The sequence below is a fragment of the Anomaloglossus baeobatrachus genome, chromosome 8 (assembly GCF_048569485.1).
Source record: "Anomaloglossus baeobatrachus isolate aAnoBae1 chromosome 8, aAnoBae1.hap1, whole genome shotgun sequence".
Lineage (NCBI taxonomy): Eukaryota > Metazoa > Chordata > Amphibia > Anura > Aromobatidae > Anomaloglossus > Anomaloglossus baeobatrachus.
Window position 1 is genome coordinate 57913628 of NC_134360.1, and position 23497 is coordinate 57937124.

The 23497-nt window shown below is 50.1% G+C and overlaps 1 protein-coding gene across 2 annotated transcripts; it reads right to left on the reverse strand.

Annotated features, from left to right (window-relative positions):
* Positions 1–1138: 1138 nt before the first annotated feature.
* On the reverse strand, positions 1139–23497 carry IFRD2 (interferon related developmental regulator 2). 2 transcript variants are annotated; one of them, XM_075321675.1, is made up of 13 exons: positions 23370–23497; positions 22978–23037; positions 20584–20700; positions 20420–20504; positions 20221–20345; positions 18693–18850; positions 18565–18615; positions 18133–18299; positions 14141–14246; positions 13921–14058; positions 13634–13762; positions 13453–13548; positions 1139–4346 (listed from the first exon to the last, which is right to left on the reverse strand). In XM_075321675.1, exons 1-13 carry the CDS (start codon positions 23422–23424, stop codon positions 4266–4268), a joined length of 1368 nt encoding a protein of 455 aa, XP_075177790.1. In that variant the 5' UTR covers positions 23425–23497; the 3' UTR covers positions 1139–4265. The 2 variants fall into 2 exon arrangements, with proteins under 2 accessions (XP_075177790.1, XP_075177791.1); XM_075321676.1 differs by lacking the exon at positions 22978–23037 and having other exon boundaries at positions 1141–4346; positions 23370–23496.

Consider the following 23497-nt stretch of genomic DNA (forward strand, 5'->3'; position numbering starts at 1 on the left):
ATCCAGGACAAGCACAAGCATAACAGAGACATCCAGCACATTGGCGCCTAGGCAAGCTGGGTAACATCTACCCTGACCACCAGCAGCAGAACCCAGGACAAGCCCCACTATAACAGAAATCTGCCACACAGAAGCCTGAGAAAGCTGGGTGATGTCTACTCTGACTAATGGCAGTACAGCTCGAGATGTGCCCAACAATAACAAAGACAACCGCCATGCAGGAGACTGGGAAAGCTGAAAGACATCCACTATGAACACAGACAACAGAGCTTGGGACGAGCTCAAAATAACCTAGGCATAGGCCACGCAGGAGCCTAGGAAAGCTGGGTGACGTCCATTATGAACACAGACAGCGGAGTCGGGGATGTGCTCAAAATAACCTAGAAATGCGCCACATAAGGGCCTGGGAAAGTTGGGTGACATCCACTATGAATACTGGCAGCAGAGCCTGGGACGTGCCCAAAATAACAAACACATCCGCCATGCAGGTGTCTGGGAAAGCTGAGTGACAAATTGTGTGCAAGCAGAAATAGCGACAACGGTATACGAGTGGCCTGCGGAGGTGTATACTAGGCCGGGCTCGTCCCGTGTATAAGCCACATTATAAACGTGTGCGGACGACGGAGGCGGGTTACATCTATGTCCAGCGGGAGCCTCACTTATAGCGATTACTGAGGACGAGGAGTGGTGCAGCCGGTGGGCAAGGTTTCCCCACTCCCAGTTAGGGCTTGTTCACATGAATATTTACTGTATGATTGCATTTGTGAAAAATCCATACAGCACTCGGAGCAAAGGGAGAGTGCAGATGGGCCCTTTTTTTTTCGACTACACCTTACTCAATGGACCTAATAAAGAAGACTATTTATGAAGATTGATTCTCTGGATTTGTTATTTTTTTTCTGTAGCCTTTTGTGGCTCCATCAGTAAAAGAAGGAGGCTTTCATTCAAAGACAGTGCCACCCCCTAAGCACTGGTTGCGTCTGGTATTGCACCTCAGCCCCATGGAAGTGAATGGCGCAGAGCTGCAATATCACATAAAACCCATGGTCAGGGGTAGCAATGTTTTCTTAATTGTGGACACCCCCACTAAGGAGTGGGTTCACACGTGGCGGATACGCTATGGATCTTTGGCCCTCATTGATAAAATGGAAAATCCGCATGTGAAATCCGTGATGAATCAGCAGCGAGACACCTGCTGAGACCTGTAGTTCATATGTATCTTCATATCATAGTTTCCCCAGAAGACGACAGCCTTTAGATTTTTTAATCTTTATTATCTGACATCTGTGGTCAAAAATATTATTAAAACTGACCGTATAAAATCTGCAGATAAATAAATCTGAAAATGTAGCCATTATACAATGAGACAGGGGAGGGCGCTGTGCATAGCCGCATCCCCAGGCACTGCCGTGAAGACAGAGGAGTCACAGTGATTTCCCCTTAAAATACCCAGGAACTAAGAATCCCTGTGTCGTCAGATTCGTCATTTCTGTTCATGGGTGACAACAAATCTCGCCATCTTCAGCTTACCTCCAGTCCCGAAATTAAGACCTTGTCTAGTTTGTTATTACTCTTAAAAAGATGCAATGTGTCCATTCAGGACCCTGCGGGGGCTGGTGATACGGCAGCCATATTGGTTGTCAACCAAGTGCTCAATATAAAAAACCAAGATTTTGTTTTAAGGGGAAATCTCTATGTAGGAAATCCAGACTGCGCTGGTGGAGGATGGAGCAGCATTACTCTAATACCATGAAATCATCCCAGTAATGACCGCTGCAGACCGAGGAAGCCATGATGGGGCAGAGCGGCCATCGATCTATGATCAGACCGCATCGGAGGCTGGAAAGTGACAAGAACAAAGTCCCTTACTTCTCTTTACAAAAATAAATATTAGTTTTCAAAAAAAAAAGTTACTGTCTGCAGCCTGCAATATTAAATATGATATTGTGGTCTAATATCAGTAAAAAAAAAGAGACTTAAGGGTGTTTGGTAAGTCATAACAAAAATGCCAGCGCTCACAACCACCACTGCTGAGAACAGACGAGGCCATGGACACCAGCAAGCACCAAATGTATGGATATATTCTCCTTAGCTACATCCTGTATTATCCTCCACTGCTGCACTCACTATTCTGCTGCTGCATTCACTGTTTACATACATTGTATTACAAATCCTGAGTTACATCCTGTATTATACTCCAGAGCTGCACTCACTATTCTGCTGTTGCAGTCACTGTGTACATACATTTTTAATCCTGTTCTGATCCTGAGTGTTACATCCTATATTATACTCCAGAGCTGCACTCACTATTCAGTTGGTGCAGTCAATGTGTCCATAAAGTACTGATCCTCTGTTACATCCTGTATTATACTCCAGAGCTGCACTCACTATGCGGTTGGTGCAGTCACTATGTAGCTACATTACTAATCCTGAGTTACAACCTATATTATACCCCAGAGCTGCACTAAGTATTTTGCTGGTGCAATCATTGCGTACATACAATACTGATTCTGACTTAAGGTATGTTCACAGAACAGGTTTTTGCTGTGCGGCACAATCCGGCGCTTTTCTGAAAATCCGGATGCGGCAACAGCTGTCGCCGCATCCGGTTTTTCCCCCCATAGACTTGCATTAGCGCCAGATTGTGCAACATGGCCTTGCGTTGCGTCTGTTTTTTGCCGTATGCAGCATATTTAGCCGATGCGGCGGCCGGATAAAACGTGAAAAAAAACGCATCGTGCCGGATCCGGCACCATTTACAATGCAAGCCTATGGATGCCGGGAAAACTCACATCCAGCCGCTGTTTTTTGAACTGCGCATGCTCAGTATCAAACCGGATCCGGCAAAAAACGGACGGGCCGCATGGAAAAACTTATGGAACGCATCCGTTTTTTTTCGCCGCATCCGTTGCATAGGTTTTTGAGCCAGATTCGGCCAGACAGGAAAAAAAACTGATGTGTGAACTTAGCCTTACATGCTGTATTATACCTCAGAGCTGCACTCACTATTCAGCAGGCGCAGTCATTGTGTACATACATTACTGATGCAGAGTTACATCCTGTATTATACCCCAGCGCTGCACTCACTAGTGATGAGCGAGGACTACCATGCTCGAGTGCGCAGTACGAGCAATTGGATGTTTGGATGGGCACGACTTGAGAACACTAATATAATGGAAGTCAATGGGAGACTGAAGCATTTTTCCGAAAGATTTCCCTCATTGACTTCCATTATACTAGGGTGCTCGAGTTGCGGCCATCTGAGCATCCAACTTGCTCATACTGAGCACTCGAGCATGGTAGTGCTCGCTCATCATTTGCACTCACTATACTGCTGGTACTGTAGATGTGCCAAAATATAGAATTCACAGATATGCCCAAAGGCTAACCTCAGTGAAAAGTTCACATCTGTGTCAGGAAGTCTCTTTAGGCACAGTGACCACCAGCAGAATAGTGAGCGCAGCTCTGGAGTACAATACCTTCTAGATGTAACCTAATGATTTCCCAGCCACCCCCCACCACAATATACCTCTAGCATATAATCATAATAGAGCACAGTTGTGAAATTAAACCTTAATGTTTTGACTTTTGCAAAATTTGGATGAGCTTCCTCTTATTCCCATTCATCTGCAAATGTTCTAAAAGGAAGGGCTATGAGAAAAGTAACCATTCAAGCAGCTCCCACTACACTCATTTCATGGGGGGGGGAGGGGAAGGGTAGATGATTAACCCCTAGGTCCTTGGTGATAGCAGCATCCACTCTTCCTGGAAGCAGCTCAGATATCATGAGTCTGTATGGCCTTCACCTCTCTCCCAAAGATCTACAGATTTTGGCTAAAACCAACTCCTAAAACTTCTAAAAAGCTTATTAATCTTCCACTCATGCAGCGTCGGCAGGAGACAACCCATAGTGTTAAAAAGCAGCATGTTCCCTTTACCGCCTTCCATGTCTTTATATTTTAGCGTTCGTTCCGGTCGGCGTTCTGCAGTGGATGCAGCGAGTCGTATAAAGCACCTTGGTGAGGACCGCGCTCCGGCCAGACGGGGCTCCTGCCCTGTGCACTCATTACACCGATCAATCTAAAAATATGAGTCTTTATAAAAAGTCCCGGCCATCGCGAGCACAGCAGCGTCTATCCTCTTCTGCCTCACCCAGAAAAGGAGCAACGCTCTGGGCTGCAGATGATCACTCCGACCACAAGAGGATATTAAATATATAAAGCAGTCAGTGGGAAGCGGGCGACTCCTGGAGCATCAGCGGCTGTTTATAAAACGTCCGCCCGCTTGTCCCGGACCCGGTTCCGAGCTTTAGTTCTGGCTTTGAAGGCAGCAGAATTCACCATGTGCTGAGGAAAGAAATAAAAAGAAGAAATGAGGTTAAATATCCGGACACAAGCACAGCCGGGGTCTGTACTGCACTGGAAGCGGCTAAGAAGATCGGGTGGGGTGGACCAGCCATACTGTATATACAGCTGCTCATCAGCAGAAAGTGAGCCAGCAGGGGGCAGGAGTGAGATATGAGTTTCTACAAAACTAGCAGAATTGTGAATGCAGCTCTGGATGTGAATAGAGTATACAACATGACAGGATCAGTATAGGATAAGCATGAAAGGTAACCAGTAGTGATGAGCGAGCATGCTTGTAACTACTCGGTACTCGCACGAGTATCACTGTACTCGGTCTACTCGGCGGGGACCGAGTAATCTCGCGATACTCGTGCTGTACTCGTGGTCTTCATTTCTGCATGTTGGCGCTCTTTTGAGAGCCAGCCCTCATGCAGGGATTGGCTGGCAGACCACTGCAATGCCACAGCCCTGTTAGTTGTGGAATTGCAGTGATTGGCCGGCCTGCACAGCGTGACCGAGCCTTTATACCGGCAGGCGCGCTGTGCTCTGCTCACAGCTATCCAGACAGTCAGTGCAGGGAGAGGGTCGCTGCTTCAGGGAAAGGTTTGCGGCCCTTTATAGCTATTTCCGTAGCAGGGCTGCAAACAGTGTGACCAAAAGTCCTTCTCAGGACTATTCTAGTTGTATACAGGCAGGCAGGGTATAGCCAGGTCGGAGTACAGTAGCAGAGTCCTTCTCAGGACTATTGTTGCTGTATACAGGCAGGGTATAGCCAGGTTGGAATACAGGCTAGTGACCAAAAGAGTCCTTGTCAGGACTATTGTAGCAGTATACAGGCAGGCAGGCAGGCAGGGTATATAGCCATTCCTAGTGGTGACCGTATACCAGCCTTCATCATATCTGGGGCTGGTGTACACAGTCTAAAACAGTCCTGATAGTGTCAGACTTCTCAGCAATTGTCGCTCCTAAAAACCTGTTAGGTTCTTAGTGCGTCTGTGCTTGCATTTAAAAACCGCACGTGTGTGCCTGTCGGTGGCAGCGTACAGGTGCACTTGTGTGCGTTTTTACCAAACTATTATATAACGCACAAGTGTAGTGTATAATACACGTCAGTCAGCAGTGGCTGATAGTGTCAGAGTTCTCGTCATTAATTTTTGCTCCTAAAACCTGTGTTAGGTTCTTAGTGCGTCCGTGCTTGCATTTAAAAACCGCACGTGTGTGCCTGTCGGTGGCAGCGTACAGGTGCACGATTTGCACAAACTTTGATATAACGCCCAAGTCTAGTGAATACACGTCAGCACAGCATTGCAAAATGCGCAAGGGCGTTGGCAAGGAACAAGGAAGTGGACGTGATGGTGGTGCAGGCAGAGGCCGAGGTCGTGGGCAAGCTCTAATTTTGCCACAACAAAGGGCCACATTTAGTCGCTCGCACGTCCTGTCCCAAATTCTTGGGGACCGCAGCAGTACACCGCTCTTGAACCAAGACCAGTGTCAACAGGTTGTTAGTTGGATAGCGGATAATGCTTCCAGTCAGATTGGCACCACCACAAACACTCTGTCTTCCACACGGTCAAGTGTCAGTAGCCGTGATACTGCACCGCACATTTCAGAACCTGATCCTCCTTCCTACCACAAGGCTGAGTACACGTCCTCGGACATTAATGATCCCACACTTGGACACTCGGAAGAGCTGTTCACGTTTCCATTCGCACATTCTGGCCTCTCGCCAGCTCATGTTGAAGTGGGTCATGAGGAGATCGTATGTACAGATGGCCAAATATTTGAGCAGCCACGTTCTCACGAAGTTGGCAACGTGTCTCAACAAGGGGTGGACGATGATGAGACACAATTGTCAGGAAGTCAGGAGGAGGAGCAGGGTGCGGAAGAGGAAGACGACGTGGTGGATAATCCAGTAACTGACCCAACCTGGCAGGAGGATATGCAGAGCGAGGACAGCAGTGCACAGGGGGAGGGAGGCGTAGCATCCCAACAGGCAGTAAGAAGCAGGGTGGTGGCTCCAGGCAGAAGTCAGGCAACCGTTCCCCGGAACAACAACACGACACAAGGTGCCTGTACAAATGTTAGGTCTTCCCGAGTCTGGCAGTTTGTTAAGTTGGATCCAGATGATTCTAAAAAGGCCATTTGCAACACCTGCCGTGCCAGCATCAGCAGGGGTACCAAAACTAGCAGCCTGACCACCACCAGCATGATCAGGCACATGTCAGCCAAGCACCCGACTTTGTGGGAAGTACAACAGAGTCGAGGAGCAGTGCTTGCTAATGTCACTGCTACGTCTTCGCTGGTTGTGCATGCGAGCCAATCCCCTGTCCATGCTGCCTGCGAACAAGCCTCCTCCGGTCCTGCACCTGCAGTTGCCTACGCAGAAATAACACCATCATCAAGCACGTCCTTGTCCCAGCGCAGCGTTCAGTTATCCATTCAGCAAACCTTTGAACGCAGGCGCAAATACACTGCCAACACCCCACATGCCACAGTTCTAAATGCTAACATTTCGCGACTGCTTGCGCTGGAAATGTTGCCTTTTAGGCTGGTGGAGACAGAAGCATTCCGCGACCTGATGGCGGCAGCTGTCCCACGTTACTCGGTCCCCAGCCGCCACTATTTCTCCCGGTGTGCCGTCCCCGCGTTGCATAACCACGTGTCACAAAACATCACACGTGCCCTGAACAACGCTGTTTCACCCAAAGTCCACCTAACCACAGACACGTGGACAAGTGCTTGTGGGCAAGGCCGCTACATCTCGTTGACGGCACACTGGGTTAATATTGTGGAAGCTGGGACCCAGTCTGAGCGAGGGACGGAACACGTCCTTCCCACACCCAGGTTTGCAGGCCCTACCTCAGTCAGGGTTTCACCCACACTCTACAGCTCCGGAATGTCATGCTCTTCAGCCTCCTCCTCCTCCTGCGCATCCTCATCCACTGTACCCTCCACACCAGTCCCAAGCTGGAAGCACTGCAGCACTGCCTCGGCGAAGCGGCAACAGGCTGTGCTGAAGCTAATCTGCATAGGTGACAAACCCCACAATGCAGAAGAGCTGTGGACAGCTCTGAAACAGCAGGCAGATCACTGGCTCACACCTCTGAACCTAAAGCCAGGAAAGGTCGTGTGTGACAATGGCCGGAACCTGGTGGCGGCTTTGAGGCGAGGCCAGCTGACACATGTTCCATGCGTGGCCCATGTGCTCAACCTCGTGGTTCAGCGGTTTCTAAAGTCATACCCAGAGCTGTCTGATCTGCTGGTAAAAGTTCGCCGCCTGTCTGCACATTTTCGAAAGTCACCTACTGCTTCAGCCGGCCTTGCCGGCTTTCAGCGCAGTTTGCATCTTCCGGCTCACAGACTGGTGTGAGATGTCCCCACGCGTTGGAATTTAACTCTGCACATGTTGGTCAGGATATGTGAGCAGAAGAGGGCAGTTGTTGAGTACCTGCATCACCTAAACCGTCGGGAAATGGGTCAAACTCCACACATAACACCTGAGGAGTGGAGATGGATGTCCGACCTATGTACCATCCTCCAAAACTTTGAGGACTCCACCAAGATGGTGAGTGGTGATGACGCCATTATTAGCGTCACCATACCGCTACTCTGCCTTCTAAAACGGTCTCTGCTCAAAACCAAACATGATGCATTGCAGGCGGAGCGCGATGAGTTGCAGCAAGAAACAGTAGTGGGTGTGGGTGATAACACACAGCCCAGCCTCGTCTCATCACAACGTACAGTGGAGGACTATGACGAGGAGGAGGATGAAGACATGGAGCAAATCTCCGGCCAAATTGAGGATATCACATGCACACCAGTCATATCCTCGGTTCAGCGTGGCTGGCCAGAGGACAGGGTAGATGAGGAGGAGGAGGAGGAGGACAGCATGTTCAGTCAACGTGTTGGTCAGGTTACTGAAGTCCTGGCTGTTAAGAGTCTGGCGCACATGGCTGACTTTATGGTAAGCTGCCTGTCTCGTGACCCTCGCGTTAAGAACATCTTGGCCGACAATCATTACTGGTTGGTAACACTGTTAGACCCACGCTACAAGGAGAACTTTATGTCTCTTATTCCCGAGGCGGAGAGGTCAACCAAAATGCAGCAGTTCCGGAAGGCCATAGTCACGGAAGTAGGCAAAGCATTCCCCTCACAAAACGCTAGCAGCATAGGTCAGGAATCAGTGGACAACCAAGGCGTACAGCCGAGAGAGGCACAAGTCCAATCCGCCAGAGGTAGGGGAACAGTCTTTAAGATGTGGGACAGTTTTCTCAGCCCCTCACGTACCACAGCCCCTGAGGTGCGGAGTAGTGCCACAAGAAATCCTAAGTTTGCCCAGATGCTCAAGGAGTACCTTGCAGATCGAACAACTGTACTCCGACATTCCTCTGTGCCTTACAATTATTGGGTATCCAAGGTGGACACGTGGCATGAATTGGCTCTCTACGCCTTGGAAGTCCTGGCCTGCCCTGCCGCTAGCGTTTTGTCAGAGCGTGTTTTTAGTGCCGCAGGTGGAATCATTACAGATAAACGCACCCGCCTGTCAACTGAAAATGCTGACAGGCTGACTCTGATCAAGATGAACAAGGGTTGGATTGGGCCAGACTTCACCACACCACCAGCAAATGAGAGCGGAATTTAAAGTTTGTAACGGGAATTTGCCATGTACCTCCAGTCACCCATGGGTACACACTTCTGGACTTTGGATAATCGCTGGACTGCTCCTCCTTCTCCTCATGCGCCACCATGATGACCGTTACAAGAGTTAGGCCTTTGTTTCAGGTATACCCCCAGTGGTAAATTTTTTCGCCCATTCTTTGCAGAATGGACATTACAACGACAGGAGACCCGCTCCTTTGCAATGGGAACAATGTTTTGAGGCCCTCATGCACGTCTCTATGCAGGGACAACGTGGAGCCTCCCAATTTTTGGCTGCCCTGCCAAAGGACTATACTACAAAAGACCCACTTCCTGACAATGGACACTTCAGGTTTACAGGCCCTCATGCACATCTCTATCCAGGGACAACGTGGAGCCTCCCAATTTTTGGCTGCCCTGCCTAAGAGCTATACTACAATAGACCCACTTCCTTACAATGGGCACTTCAGGTTTACAGGCCATCATGCACGTCTGTATGCAGGGGCATTGGTGAACCTCACAATTTTGGACTGCCCTGGCAAAGGAAAATACTACAAAGACTCAGTTCCTCAAAATGGGCACATTAGACTCAGAGGCCTTTATGTACGTCTCTTCTCAGGGACATCGGAGTGCCACACAATGTTTTACGTAAAATCTTTCATGTATTGATCTCAAAAAGTAACATACATTAGCTCTATCTCACTATTGGGTATGTGCCCTTAACATTTCCGCCATGAAAAATCATTTTGGTGTCATTTTGGAAGGTTTTCTGGTGAGTCCGTAAAAATGGCGTAAAACGCGGACAAAATTGTTCACAGCTGTGACTTTTGAGTGATAAATGCTTCAAGGGGTCTTCCCCATGCTGTTGCCATGTCATTTGAGCACTCTTCGGAGACTTTTGTGCCATTTTTAGGGTTTCTACATGCTGCCGGTGGTCATTTCACAAAAATACTCGGGTCTCCCATAGGATAACATTGGGCTCGGTGCTCGGGCCGAGTACACTAGTATCTTGGGAGGCTCGGCCCGAGCTTCGAGCACCCGAGCTTTTTAGTACTCGCTCATCACTAGTAACCAGCAGATTTGAGCTGCGGCCAGCACCATTGAGCCTTTATATACAGCATTCTAGAATCTATATATATATAATTGCCTTATTCTGTCTGTGTCTTGCTCCAAAATTGTGTCCTTACGGTGACACAAAGCTGATTGGCCGCTGGGCTCGCCATGGCCCCGCCCCCCCCCGCACGGATTGGCCGCTCGCCTCGCCCCCCCCAACCCCACGGATTGGTCGCTCGCCTCGGCCTGGCCCCGCCATCCGCATGGATTGGCCACTCGCCCTGGCCCTCCGCACGCATCGCCAGACATAACCTTGCGCTGCTGGGATCGTGACGGAGCCGGTGAACGCTGGTAACCATTATACACATCGGGTAACTAAGGTCCCTTAGTTACCCGATGTGTATCATAGTTATCAGCGTACACCGGCTCCCGGTACACATGTGCAGGGAGCCGGCATTATACTCCTCTCCCCCCCAGGACGACTACTCCTATTATAGTCCTCCTATTATACTCCTTTCTGAGTATAATAGGAGAACTATTATTGCATGGGGGATGGAGCACGATGGGGTGCGCAGCATGGGGGATGTAGCACGATGGGGAGTGCGCAGCATGGGAGATGTAGCACGATGGGGGGTGCGCAGCATGGGGGATGGAGCACGATGGGGAGTGCGCAGCATGGAGGATGGAGCACGATGGGGAGTGCGCAGCATGGAGGATGGAGCACGATGGGGAGTGCGCAGCATGGAGGATGGAGCACGATGGGGTGCGCAGCATGGGGGATGTAGCACGATGGGGGGTGCGCAGCATGGGGGATGGAGCACGATGGGGAGTGCGCAGCATGGGGGATGGAGCACGATGGGGAGTGCGCAGCATGGGGGATGGAGCACGATGGGGAGTGCGCAGCATGGGGGATGGAGCACGATGGGGAATGAGCAGCATGGGGGATGGAGCACGATGGGGGGTGGGCAGCATGGGGGATGGAGCACGATGGGGAGTGCGCAGCATGGAGGATGGAGCACGATGGGGAGTGCGCAGCATGGGGGATGGAGCACGATGGGGAATGCGCAGCATGGGGGATGGAGCACGATGGGGGGTGGGCAGCATGGGGGATGGAGCACGATGGGGGATGGAGCACGATGGGGGATGGAGCACAATGGGGAGTGCGCAGCAGCATGGAGGATGGAGCACGATGGGGAGTGCGCAGCATGGGGGATGGAGCACGATGGGGAGTGCGCAGCATGGGGGATGGAGCACGATGGGGGGTGCGCAGCATCGGGGATGGAGCACGATGGGGGTGCGCAGCATGGGGGATGGAGCACGATGGGGGTGCACACCTCCCCCCAACACACACAACACACCACACACACTGGGAACCACAAACGCCGCCATACACAGACACCCACACACACAGACAACGCCACACACACACACAACACACAAACATCGCGGCATACATAAATATACGCACATACCGCACAACACACACATTGCACAAAACATACCTCCCACCAAAACACACCACACCCACACAAACCGCGCAACACACACAGCGCTCCACAAACAACGCAACACACATAACACCGCTCTCACCCCCCGCCACACCCAGACAACACCCAGAACATGTACAGCGCCCTACACAAACACTTGGTAACTACAGACAACAACATCTATCTATCTATATATATCTATATATATATATATATATATATATATATATATATATATATATATATATATATATATATATATATATATATATGAGAACAAAAATCATACATGAACTACACAATACGTAAATTCTAGAATACCCGATGCGTAGAATCGGGCCGCCTTCTAGTGTTATATATAAGAGCTTAGGCTGCTTTGTATAATGTAAAAAAACAAAACAAAAACACCTTTACAATACTCACCTACCGGCGGTCCGCTCTGATGGTGTTGCTGCTTGCAGGTTTAGCACTTCCTCTTTGCTACATTCACCATCTTACTGCTCAGCCCCGTGTGCATGACGCATCCTGCATCATTCACAGAGAGGCCTCCATTGTGCTCCTGCGCATTTTGATCTGCCCGGCTGTGGGCAGATAAAAATATTGTAGTGCGCATGTTCGGGTGGTCTTTCACCTTTTCTCGCGCCTGCGCGTTACAGTAGTTTGCGCTGCCCTCAGTTGGGCTGATCAAAGTGCGCATGCGCAGGAACACAATGGAGACCTCTCTGTGAATGACGCAGTATGCATCATGCACGAGGCTGGGAAGGAGGACGGAGAGCGCAAAAAGAGAGGAGGCGCCGGACCGCCAGATAGCAGCGACACTCATCGGACCGGACCGCACACTGGGGTATTATTAAGGTGTTTCACATTCCATTTCGCATTCCAGAATACTGTATATAAGGGCTTACTGGTGGTGTCCGCAGCTTATAAGGGAAAAACCTGGTCACCGGTTCCCTTTAACAGAAGATCACTTTAATCCTGATAAATGACAAGTTCTGCAGCTCTCTCATCGCCTGGGTTTCAAGCCCTCCCCATGTCCAAGATTTCTGCATACCATCATTGAATGGAAAAATGGTTGGTTTGATGCAAGAGCTGAAACCACATCTGACCTACTTTTTGCTGTGAGTTTCCTACTATATAAAAGATGTAGGCAATGTCTTATAACAAATGTATCTCCTGTAAAGACCTGAAAGAAGATCGCTGTAACCTACACTACTACATTGTAAAACTCTCAGCTGACTGTCCAGACTGAGTTTTGTCTTCTAGCTGTGCAGAAGTATTTCCATTCACTGACAGCAAGGAGAGGTATTGACCTGTTGCATTGTATATGAATCACAGAACGTTTCACTACACAGTAAAGAGTGCTTTACATGCTGCAACATCGCTGTTTCGTCATGGGGGTGATCGCTGCTGTAGCGAACAATATCGCTACGGCAGCGTCAAACGCACATACCTGCTTAGCGATGTCGTTGGAGACACCGAACAATCTCTCCTTTAAGGGGGAGGTTTGTTTGGCGTCACAGCAGCGTCACTAAGCCGCCGCCCAATAGAGGAGGGGAGGAGATGAGCGTCCGGAACATGCCGCCCACCTCCTTCCTCATTGCCAGTGGAGGCAGGTAAGGAGATGTTCGTCATTCCTGCAGTGTCACACATAGCGATGTGTGCTGCCGCAGGAACGACGAACAACCAGCGGCATGCACCACCAACGATATTATGAAAAGGAGCGACGTGTCAACGATTGACGTTTTTGCGATCATTGATCGTCGCTCCTAGGTGTCACACGCTGCGATGTCGCTAATGACGCCGGATGTGCATCACTAACAACGTGACCCCGACGATATATCGTTAGCGATGTCGCAGCGTGTAAAAGCACCCTTTAGACGAGTGATGTGTTGTATGTGGCTATGGATGGGTCATCCAGGAGGTGTTACCTTTTCCATTCTTGAGATTTTACTGGCTTTGATTGCTGCGGCATCCAGGACCAATGGGGCTCCCAAAGAGAAGATGTCTCGCAGAACCTCGTTGTACTGGGAGGAGACGCATAAGAGCAGGGTTAGGGGTAGTGTGTGTGGGCAGCGGGCAGGTGCCACTTCTCAGTGGTCAGGGGTTTACCTGCAGGTGATGGCGCACCCCTGAGCCCAGTAGATCTTTAAATAGGCTGTACGTCCTCCGGCGCGCCCAGCTGTCCACGTACATCACTTCCAGACCAAACTTTATGGTCTCCGCTTGGTTCTCGCTGCTCTGTGGAGGAAGAAAGCTTTCTAATCATGCTAAACTTTACATAGAAGTCCAAGAATCCACAGCACAATAATCTGTGAGGTCCTTTACAAGGGTGATTCCATGTCCTGGCACTCCGCAGTTATACTGACCGTCCGCTCCTCTTATATACGGCAGCTTACCTCTATGTAGTGAAGGACGTCCCGAAAGATGGAGCGCTGTTTCCTGCGGTCGGTCTTCGCTCGATATTTGTTGCTGTCAGTGGCTAATTGCTTTAGCATCACACAGAGAGCATCCGTGTCCTCCGAATAAAAATCCTCCTGTGGGAATACAGGGAGATCATGAGATTCACGGGTCTGACATATGTTCTGCCATGTACGCAGCCCAACAGAAGCGACCTACATCCAGATCACGGGCCAGCTCATACAGAAGAGCGAGCGACTCGCCGGCAGCGATACGGAGACTGACGCTCTCACAGGCCAGAACCTCGGACAGGCGGGGAAGATGACTGCGAGACGGGAAGAAAAATCACATATATTACAATAGCATAACATGCCAGGATTATATCGTCATCACAATATAGATGACAACATACCAACTGTACAAATATATACAGGAGATACCCAGGTTATACCTGCTATATATACAGCTAGGTTCACTCACGGTCTGATGAAGCGTGCTACCTCTTACACGCGAAACGCGCGTTACCCTTCCTAGGGGGGTATCCAGACCTCTGTCCTCTGCACCGCTGGCACTTTATTTTGTTACTCTTTGACAAATAGGCTGCACTGGGTATGTTTTTGGATTGAATACGTATTTATGCTGTTACTGTTTTTTATCATCCTAGCTACTCGTGCAGCCTTTTGTATGTATCTTTGTGTATTAACAATCTTTGTGCAATTCATTGTGCCAGCTTGATGTCATGCCTTTCTACCTTCTCCACGATACTTTCTTGTAATGATGTGTTCACCATTTAATAAATACTTGTTATTTTCTGCATACTAGCCACCTTTGTCCTCCTGTCTTTGAATGCTGCCTGTGGTTTGCATCTCTTTCCACGGTTCATTCCTATTGGTTTTTTCCGTGGTTTCCTCCATTTGAGAATATGTTTCGAGCCTAATGGATTGCTATTGTATATATACAGTTAGGTCCAGAGATATTTGGACAGTGACAAGTTTTGGCATTTAGCTGTTTACCAAAACATATTCAAGATCCCAGTATATAATCAATATTGGCTTAAAATGCAGACGCTTAGCTTTAATTCAAGGGTATTCACAACCTAATTGTATTGTAGTAAGGGTTTAGGAATTACAGCTTTAATATGTAGCCGCCTCTTTCAAGGGACCAATTAGACATTTATCTCAAAAGCTCTTTAACGGGTTGCATGGGCTATTCCCTCATTAATCCACCACTAATTAATCCGGTAAAAGGTCTGGAGCTGATTCCAGGTGCGGCATTTGCATTTGGAAGTTGTTGCTGTGAACCCACATGTGGTGAAAGGAAGAAAAACAGGCCATCAATAGGCTAGAAAAAAAAGAAGATGAAATCCATCAGAATGATGGCAGAAATGTTAGGAGTGGCTAAAGCAACAATTTGGTAAATAAAAGGGTGAGTTTGGGAACTCAAAAAGGCCAAGGCATCCACAGAAGAGAACAGTGGTGGATGGTCGCATAATCCTTTCCATGGTGAAGAAAAACCTTCATAACATCCACCCAAGTGAAGAACTATCTCCAGGCAGTCTGTGTTTCAGTATCTAAGTCCTCCATAAAGAGAAGACTTCATGAGAGCAAATACAGAGGGGTCACCACAAGGTGCAAACCATTAACCAGCCTTAAAAGTAGAATGGCCAGATTAGACTTTGCCCAAGATAATTTATAGAAGCCACCTAGTTCTTGAAAAGCAGAAGAGGACAGATGAGACTAAGGTCAACCTGCACCAGAATAAATGGGAAGAAAAAAGTCTGGAGGAGGCTTGGAACAGCTCAAGGTCCACAGCACGTCCTCTGTAACACATGGTGGAGGTGGTGTGATGGCCGGGCATGCAGGGCTTCCAATGGCCCTGGGGCACTAGTGGTTATTGATGTGACTGAAGACAGAAGCAGCCAGATGAATTCTGAAGTGCACAGGGGGAGACTTTCTGCTGATTCAATCAAATGCAGCAAGGTTGTTTGGATGGCGCTTCACAGACAGATGGACAATGACCCAAAACATCCTGCGAAAGCAAAGAAGAGGAATATTCTGCAATGGCCGAGTCATCACCAGATCTCATCCCATTGAGCTGCATCTCACATGATTACGACAAAACTTAATGAAGAGACCCAGAAACAGCAACAACTGAAGTCGCTGCAGCAAAGGCGGCAAAGCCTCACACAGGAGGAAACCAGCGATGGTCACGTCCATATCTTCCAGACTTCAGGCCGTCATTGCTGCAAAGGATTCTCTACAAAGTATTAAAAGTGAACAATTTATGGTAAAGTTAATTTGTCCAATTACTTTTGAGCCCCTGAAATGAGGAGACTTTGCAGAAAAAATGGCTGCAATTTCTAAATGTTTCACAGGATATTTTTGTTCAACGCCTTTAATTAAACCTGAAAGTCTCCACTTCAATTGTATCTTAGTAAATTTTAAATAAAAAAAAAAAAAGTGGCCTGCAGAGCCCCAGGTTATATCAGCTGAACACATACACAATTAGTCATGGCCAATAGTTTTAGCACCCTTGACATTGTTCCAGAAAATGAAACATTTCTCCCAGAAAATTATTGCAATTACACGTTTTGTTATACACATGATAATTGTGTATTGTTTAAACACACAAAAAAAAAAAAATCAATATCGGCCAGACAATTGTTGTCCCCTCGCCTTAATATCTGGTTGCACACCCTTTACCCTTTCAAACAAGTAACTGCAATCAATCGCTTCCTATAACCGTCCACAAGCTTCTTACTCCTCTCACCTGGAATCTCGGACTCTTCTTTATAAACTTCTCCAGGTCTCTCATACTTGAAGGTGTCTTTTCCCCAACAGATCCGGACTCATTGCTGCCACTTCAGAACTCTCCAGAGCTTTGTTTCATTCATTTTTGGGGGCTTCTTGAAGTATATTTGGGGGGTCATTGTCCTGCTGGACGACCCATGACCTAGGATGCAAACCCAGCTTTCTGACACTGGGCACTATATTGCAACCCAAAATCCTTTGGTAATCTTCAGATTTCATGAAGCCTTGCGCGCGCACACAGTGAAAGCCCCCAGTGCTAGAGGCAGCAAAACAACCACAAAACATCTCTGACCTCCACCATATTTGACTGTAGGTGCTATGATCTTTTCTTTGTAGGCCTCATTCCATTTTCGGTAAACAGTAGAATGATGTTCTTTACCAAAAAGCTCTACCTTGGTCTCATCTGTTCAAAAGATGCTTTCCCAGAAGGATTTCTGCTTACCCACGTACATATTGACAAACTGCAGTCTAGCTGTTCTATGTCTCTGTCAGCAGTGGAGTCCTCCATAGTGATTCATCTCTGATGGATAGTTTGTGCTGATACTGACGTACCCTGAGCCTGCAGGACCACTTGAATTTCTTTGGAACTTGAGTGGGACTGCTTATCCACCATTTGGATTATTCTGCGTTGCAACCTTTTATCAATTTTTCTCTGCCATCCACGTCTAGGGAGATTAGCTACAGTGCCATGGGTTATATACTTGATTATGTTGCACACCGTAGTCAAAGGATCATCAAAATCTCTGCCGATGGACTGGTAACCTTGAGACTTGATATTTTTCAACAATTTTGTTTTTCCAAGTCCACAGTTCTCTTTTCCTCTTTCTGTTCTCCATGCTTAGTGTGGCGCACACAGACACAATGCAAAGATTGATTCAACTTCTCCCCTTTCTATCTGGTTTCAGGTGCGATTTTCATATTGCCCACAGCTGTTACTTGCCACAGATGAGTTTGAACGAGCATCACATGCATGAAACAGTTGTTTACCCACAGTTTTGGAAAGGTACCAACAATTTTGTCTGGATCATTTTTGGGGTTGTGTGTGAAATGTCCAATTTGCCTTTTTTTGTTGTTCATATGAGATACAAAGGAAATAAAACATGTGTATGACAAAACATGTGTAATTGCAATATTTGTCTGGAACAACTGCAAGGGTGCCAGCACTTTTGGCCGTGACTAATGAGATGCCCTGGTAATATATATATATATATATATATATATATATATATATATAAAAAAATGTGTATGTATGTCTATATATCTATACACACACACATATACATACATATACACATACATACACATATACACAGGAGATACCCAGGTTATACCCCCATGCGCAATACCACTATATATGGGATGTGTAATATCTTCTTGTCTGTGCCCATTGTTGCCACTCACCTCTCCAGTGTCTTCTGAATCCGGCTGGCAGGACAGATGGTTAGCAGCAATGCCCAGGACTGCATGGCCGCACAGACTAGGGCTTGGTGTGATGGCGGGGTCCCATTGTTCTCGGCGTACAGTACAGTTAAGATTCCCTCTAGGACGCTCAGACATGAGACCAGATCCTGGAAGAGACGCAGCGCCTTCCAGTCACATCATTTTAATAAGTGCATACAAGCAGCGTGAGATCGGGCCCCAAGGGACCGACATATCACCCGAAATAGCAGAACCCCACTGAACTTCAAAATGAAGGGGGCAAACAAGGGCACTGGGCTTAGATTCTCATTATTATCTAAGCTGTATGCATCTTGAGAACCCGCAATTTTACTTAACCCCTTCAACCCTGTAGTAGTGTGTTATATATATATATATAAAAGACGAATGATGTACCTCCACATCCGCAGCAGCGATAAAGCAGCATAGGCCAAGGGCAGAGGCGCACTGCAAGGAGGAAGAGAGCGATGAGGAACTGCATATCTGGGTACGTAATGTTCACCAAAACCTGGTCCCCTACTTACACCCTGCCGAGCCGCCACCCCAGCGCTGGAGTCAGTCAGGATGCTGACGAGGATAGGTTTCATACAATGGAAGACATCTTCCCCCTCCGAACCAGAACCCAGCTGTACACATAGAAGAGAGAGTACAGCGGCTGCCAGAGACTGCTCCTCATCCTTCCCTACAAGGAAAGCAGACAGGAAAGGGTTACAAAGAGCACAAGGTCACCGCTGATCTCTAGTGATGGACAGGCGGCATTCTCAGTGATGTCACCGCTGATCTCTAGTGATGGACAGGCGGCATTCTCAGTGATGTCACCGCTGATCTCTAGTGATGGATAGGCGGCATTCTCAGTGATGTCACCGCTGATCTCTAGTGATGGATAGGCGGCATTCTCAGTGATGTCACCGCTGATCTCTGGTGATGGATAGGCGGCATTCTCAGTGATGTCACCGCTGATCTCTAGTGATGGATAGGCGGCATTCTCAGTGATGTCACCCCTGATCTCTAGTGATGGATAGGCGGCATTCTCAGTGATGTCACCGCTGATCTCTAGTGATGGATAGGCGGCATTCTCAGTGATGTCACCGCTGATCTCTAGTGATGGATAGACGGCATTCTCAGTGATGTCACCGCTGATCTCTGGTGATGGATAGGCGGCATTCTCAGTGATGTCACCGCTGATCTCTGGTGATGGATAGGCGGCATTCTCAGTGATGTCACCGCTGATCTCTGGTGATGGATAGGCGGCATTCTCAGTGATGTCACCGCTGATCTCTAGTGATGGATAGGCGGCATTCTCAGTGATGTCACCGCTGATCTCTAGTGATGGATAGGCGGCATTCTCAGTGATGTCACCGCTGATCTCTAGTGATGGATAGGCGGCATTCTCAGTGATGTCACCGCTGATCTCTAGTGATGGATAGGCGGCATTCTCAGTGATGTCACCGCTGATCTCTAGTGATGGATAGGCAGCATTCTCAGTGATGTCACCGCTGATCTCTGGTGATGGATAGGCAGCATTCTCAGTGATGTCACCGCTGATCTCTAGTGATGGATAGGCAGCATTCTCAGTGATGTCACCGCTGATCTCTGGTGATGGATAGGCGGTATTCTCAGTGATGTCACCGCTGATCTCTAGTGATGGATAGGCGGCATTCTCAGTGATGTCACCGCTGATCTCTAGTGATGGATAGGCGGCATTCTCAGTGATGTCACCGCTGATCTCTAGTGATGGATAGGTGGCATTCTCAGTGATGTCACCGCTGATCTCTAGTGATGGACAGGCGGCATTCTCAGTGATGTCACCGCTGATCTCTAGTGATGGATAGGCGGCATTCTCAGTGATGTCACCGCTGATCTCTAGTGATGGATAGGCGGCATTCTCAGTGATGTCACCGCTGATCTCTAGTGATGGACAGGCGGCATTCTCAGTGATGTCACCGCTGATCTCTAGTGATGGACAGGCGGCATTCTCAGTGATGTCACTGCTTCTCTCTAGTTTCGGGTAGGTGGCGTTCTCAGAATTTCACTACACCTTGGAGTTATTACCTTTTTTCAGACAACGTTCCAAGGCATCGGTCAGGGTGACTCTTCTCTCTGCCAGAAAATCGCTGAGGACCTGAGAGGACAGAGCGAGCCTCAGGCTGCCCAGGGCCGTCACTCTGGTTTTTACGCTGCAAGGAAATAATAGTGATTAGGAGACACGAGAGCCCAGACGCCCCCCTGCACTACAGTCCCGACACCTCACCTCTTATCAGTAAGATTGTCGATGTCTTCCTTCAGCTTGTCTTCTCGCTGCTCCTGAGCCGACAGCAAATCCTGCGCGTCACTGCCTGATGGGGGTTATAATCCATTATATTTCACGCTGTGAGCCAGAGTACGCTGTGTGTAAGGCTGGACCTGCACACTCACCTGACCCATCCTCCGCCACACTAACACACTCACTGGTGCTGCTGCAGTGACTGAGGATATCACTGGCACCTTCATCCTCGCTGGCCTCGGAGTCTGCCCGTGTGCCGGCCCGAGATCCTGAAAATGTAGGAAATAATATCAGGACTGATATGAAATGTGTACATGCAAAGCTACAAACATGAGGGGTGCCCAACACAGAGCCCCCCTCCCCCACACTGCTGCAAGTCAGTGACGGGCTGGACTCTGGCATCAGCTGTTATTTCAGGTGCGCTGTTTCTTTAATATCCATGTTTGCAGATGATTCGCCCCGAGCCTGATCCGAGCTGCAGGCGTCATATGAACCTCGTGACCTCTCTGCAGAGGCACACGGGCCCACGACCTGAGCGGAGGTCACTGAAGCCTTCCCATAATAGCAGGTGGTTATTCTGGAAGCACGGCCGCACCCGGGGGATCAGTACAGACAGCAGTCTGTATGCAGGAACCCTGCAGAGCAATGTGTGCAGCTCTAGGGAACAATCAATAGCTCATGTGTCACTCACCACCCGCTCAGACAGAAAATGGGAACATTCTGGTCCTGCTCACACAGCTGAGCGGCTGCTACAATGTATCAATACTGGTCAATCCTCTTCTGTACTGGACCTAATGATACATAGTAACAAATCTTCAGCTGTGAGCAGGACGAGGTCAGGAGAGATTTTTAACCTCTGGATGTAGATAATTCACTGGCAGTAAGCATAGGTCTCATATGGAGAGGAACTAAAAACCCAAAGGGTACAATTCTATTAAAGCTTTGCGCCACTTCTGAGAAGTGGATGGATATAGAAGGGGCGGGGCTACTATCGGCCTGACGGATTTATTGAACTTATGGCTATAACTGGGGTAAACTACAGTACAAACTGCGCCCGGCTGCGGCTGCTCATCCAATATTAATACTATCTCCCCCAAAGTTATTAAAATGCTGCAAAACACTATTTGGTGACTATTTACAGCAGGAAGGTCTTCAGGCAAAATGTGGCCAGATCCTGCAGGGGCCCCCTGTACCTCCCGATATTAGGGTGCATGTTAGGAAAACTTGTGTCCGGAGGCGCCACAACTGCAGCTCCAAAGTAACAGTCAATGTGTTCCAAGGACGCCACACGTGGGGAGTGAAACAATGGAGACACGGCTGCAAGACCTAACAATGCAATCATATGCCGACGCTGCTCCGATCGGATACTGGATGCAAAGACAGAAGGCAGTGGGATGACACAGGTGGTGGCGACAGACGGCAGGGCAGCCCCCAGGCACCGCAGGGGTGGCGACAGACGGCAGGGCAGCCCCCAGGCACCGCAGGGGTGGCGACAGACGGCAGGGCAGCCCCCAGGCACCGCAGGGGTGGCGACAGACGGCAGGGCAGCCCCCAGGCACCGCAGGGGTGGCGACAGACGGCAGGGCAGCCCCCAGGCACCGCAGGGGTGGCGACAGACGGCAGGGCAGCCCCCAGGCACCGCAGGGGTGGCGACAGACGGCAGGGCAGCCCCCAGGCACCGCAGGGGTGGCGACAGACGGCAGGGCAGCCCCCAGGCACCGCAGGGGTGGCGACAGACGGCAGGGCAGCCCCCAGGCACCGCAGGGGTGGCGACAGACGGCGGGCAGCCCCCAGGCACCGCAGGGGTGGCGACAGACGGCGGGCAGCCCCCAGGCACCGCAGGGGTGGCGACAGACGGCGGGCAGCCCCCAGGCACCGCAGGGGTGGCGACAGACGGCGGGCAGCCCCCAGGGGTGGCGACAGATGGCGGGCAGCCCCCAGGCACTGCGGGGGTGGTGACAGATGGCGGGCAGCCCCATGCACTGCAGGGGTGGGGACAGATGGCGGGCAGCCCCATGCACTGCGGGTGTGGTGACAGATGGCGGGCAGCCCCCATGCACTGCGGGGGTGGTGACAGATGGCGGGCAGCCCCCATGCACTGCGGGGGTGGTGACAGATGGCGGGCAGCCCCATGCACTGCAGGGGTGGGGACAGATGGCGGGCAGCCCCATGCACTGCAGGGGTGGGGACAGATGGCGGGCAGCCCCATGCACTGCGGGGGTGGTGACAGATGGCGGGCAGCCCCCATGCACTGCAGGGGTGGGGACAGATGGCGGGCAGCCCCATGCACCGCAGGGGTGGTGACAGATGGCAGGCAGCCCCCATGCACCGCAGGGGTGGTGACAGATGGCGGGCAGCCCCATGCACTGCAGGGGTGGTGACAGATGGCGGGCAGCCCCATGCACCGCAGGGGTGGTGACAGATGGCAGGCAGCCCCATGCACCGCAGGGGTGGGGACAGATGGCGGGCAGCCCCATGCACTGCGGGGGTGGGGACAGATGGCGGGCAGCCCCCAGGCACCGCAGGGGTGGTACAAGCTGCGGTACCTTTGCTCAGGTTCAGTTTATCAGACACCTTCAGCTGCAGCAGCTCTTGCCTCAGCGACCCTGTGGTGGGGGATGGGTACAAACAAGAGGTCACAGGGAGGACAGGAATGCAGAGACCCCGCATTAATGAAGTACACAATCCTAGAAGGTGACCCCCCCCACCACAGCCATACCCCTGGGCTACAGCTCTCTGTACCCCCCTAAGCCGCCCCATACTGGCTCCACTGACAGGGGGGCTTCTCTTGTCAGAGGACGAGGGGCTTCTGCTGTCGGGGTCATTGAGGGTCTCGCAAGCTCAGGTGTAACACCTGTTACCAGTGAAGCATACAGTGTTAGCGCCGCCCTGCCCCACACACTCCCCGTACTGGGCGCTCGCAGTTCCCGGCTCTCACCGCGGCTGGCGCTGCCCTTCTTCGTGGCCGCTGCACTCCTCCGGGCCCGCGGCATGGTTCTGAGCAGCTGTTAGCGTGTGCCACTCCAGACTGGGGCTCGGCCGCCGCACAGACTCCCGGGAAGTGTA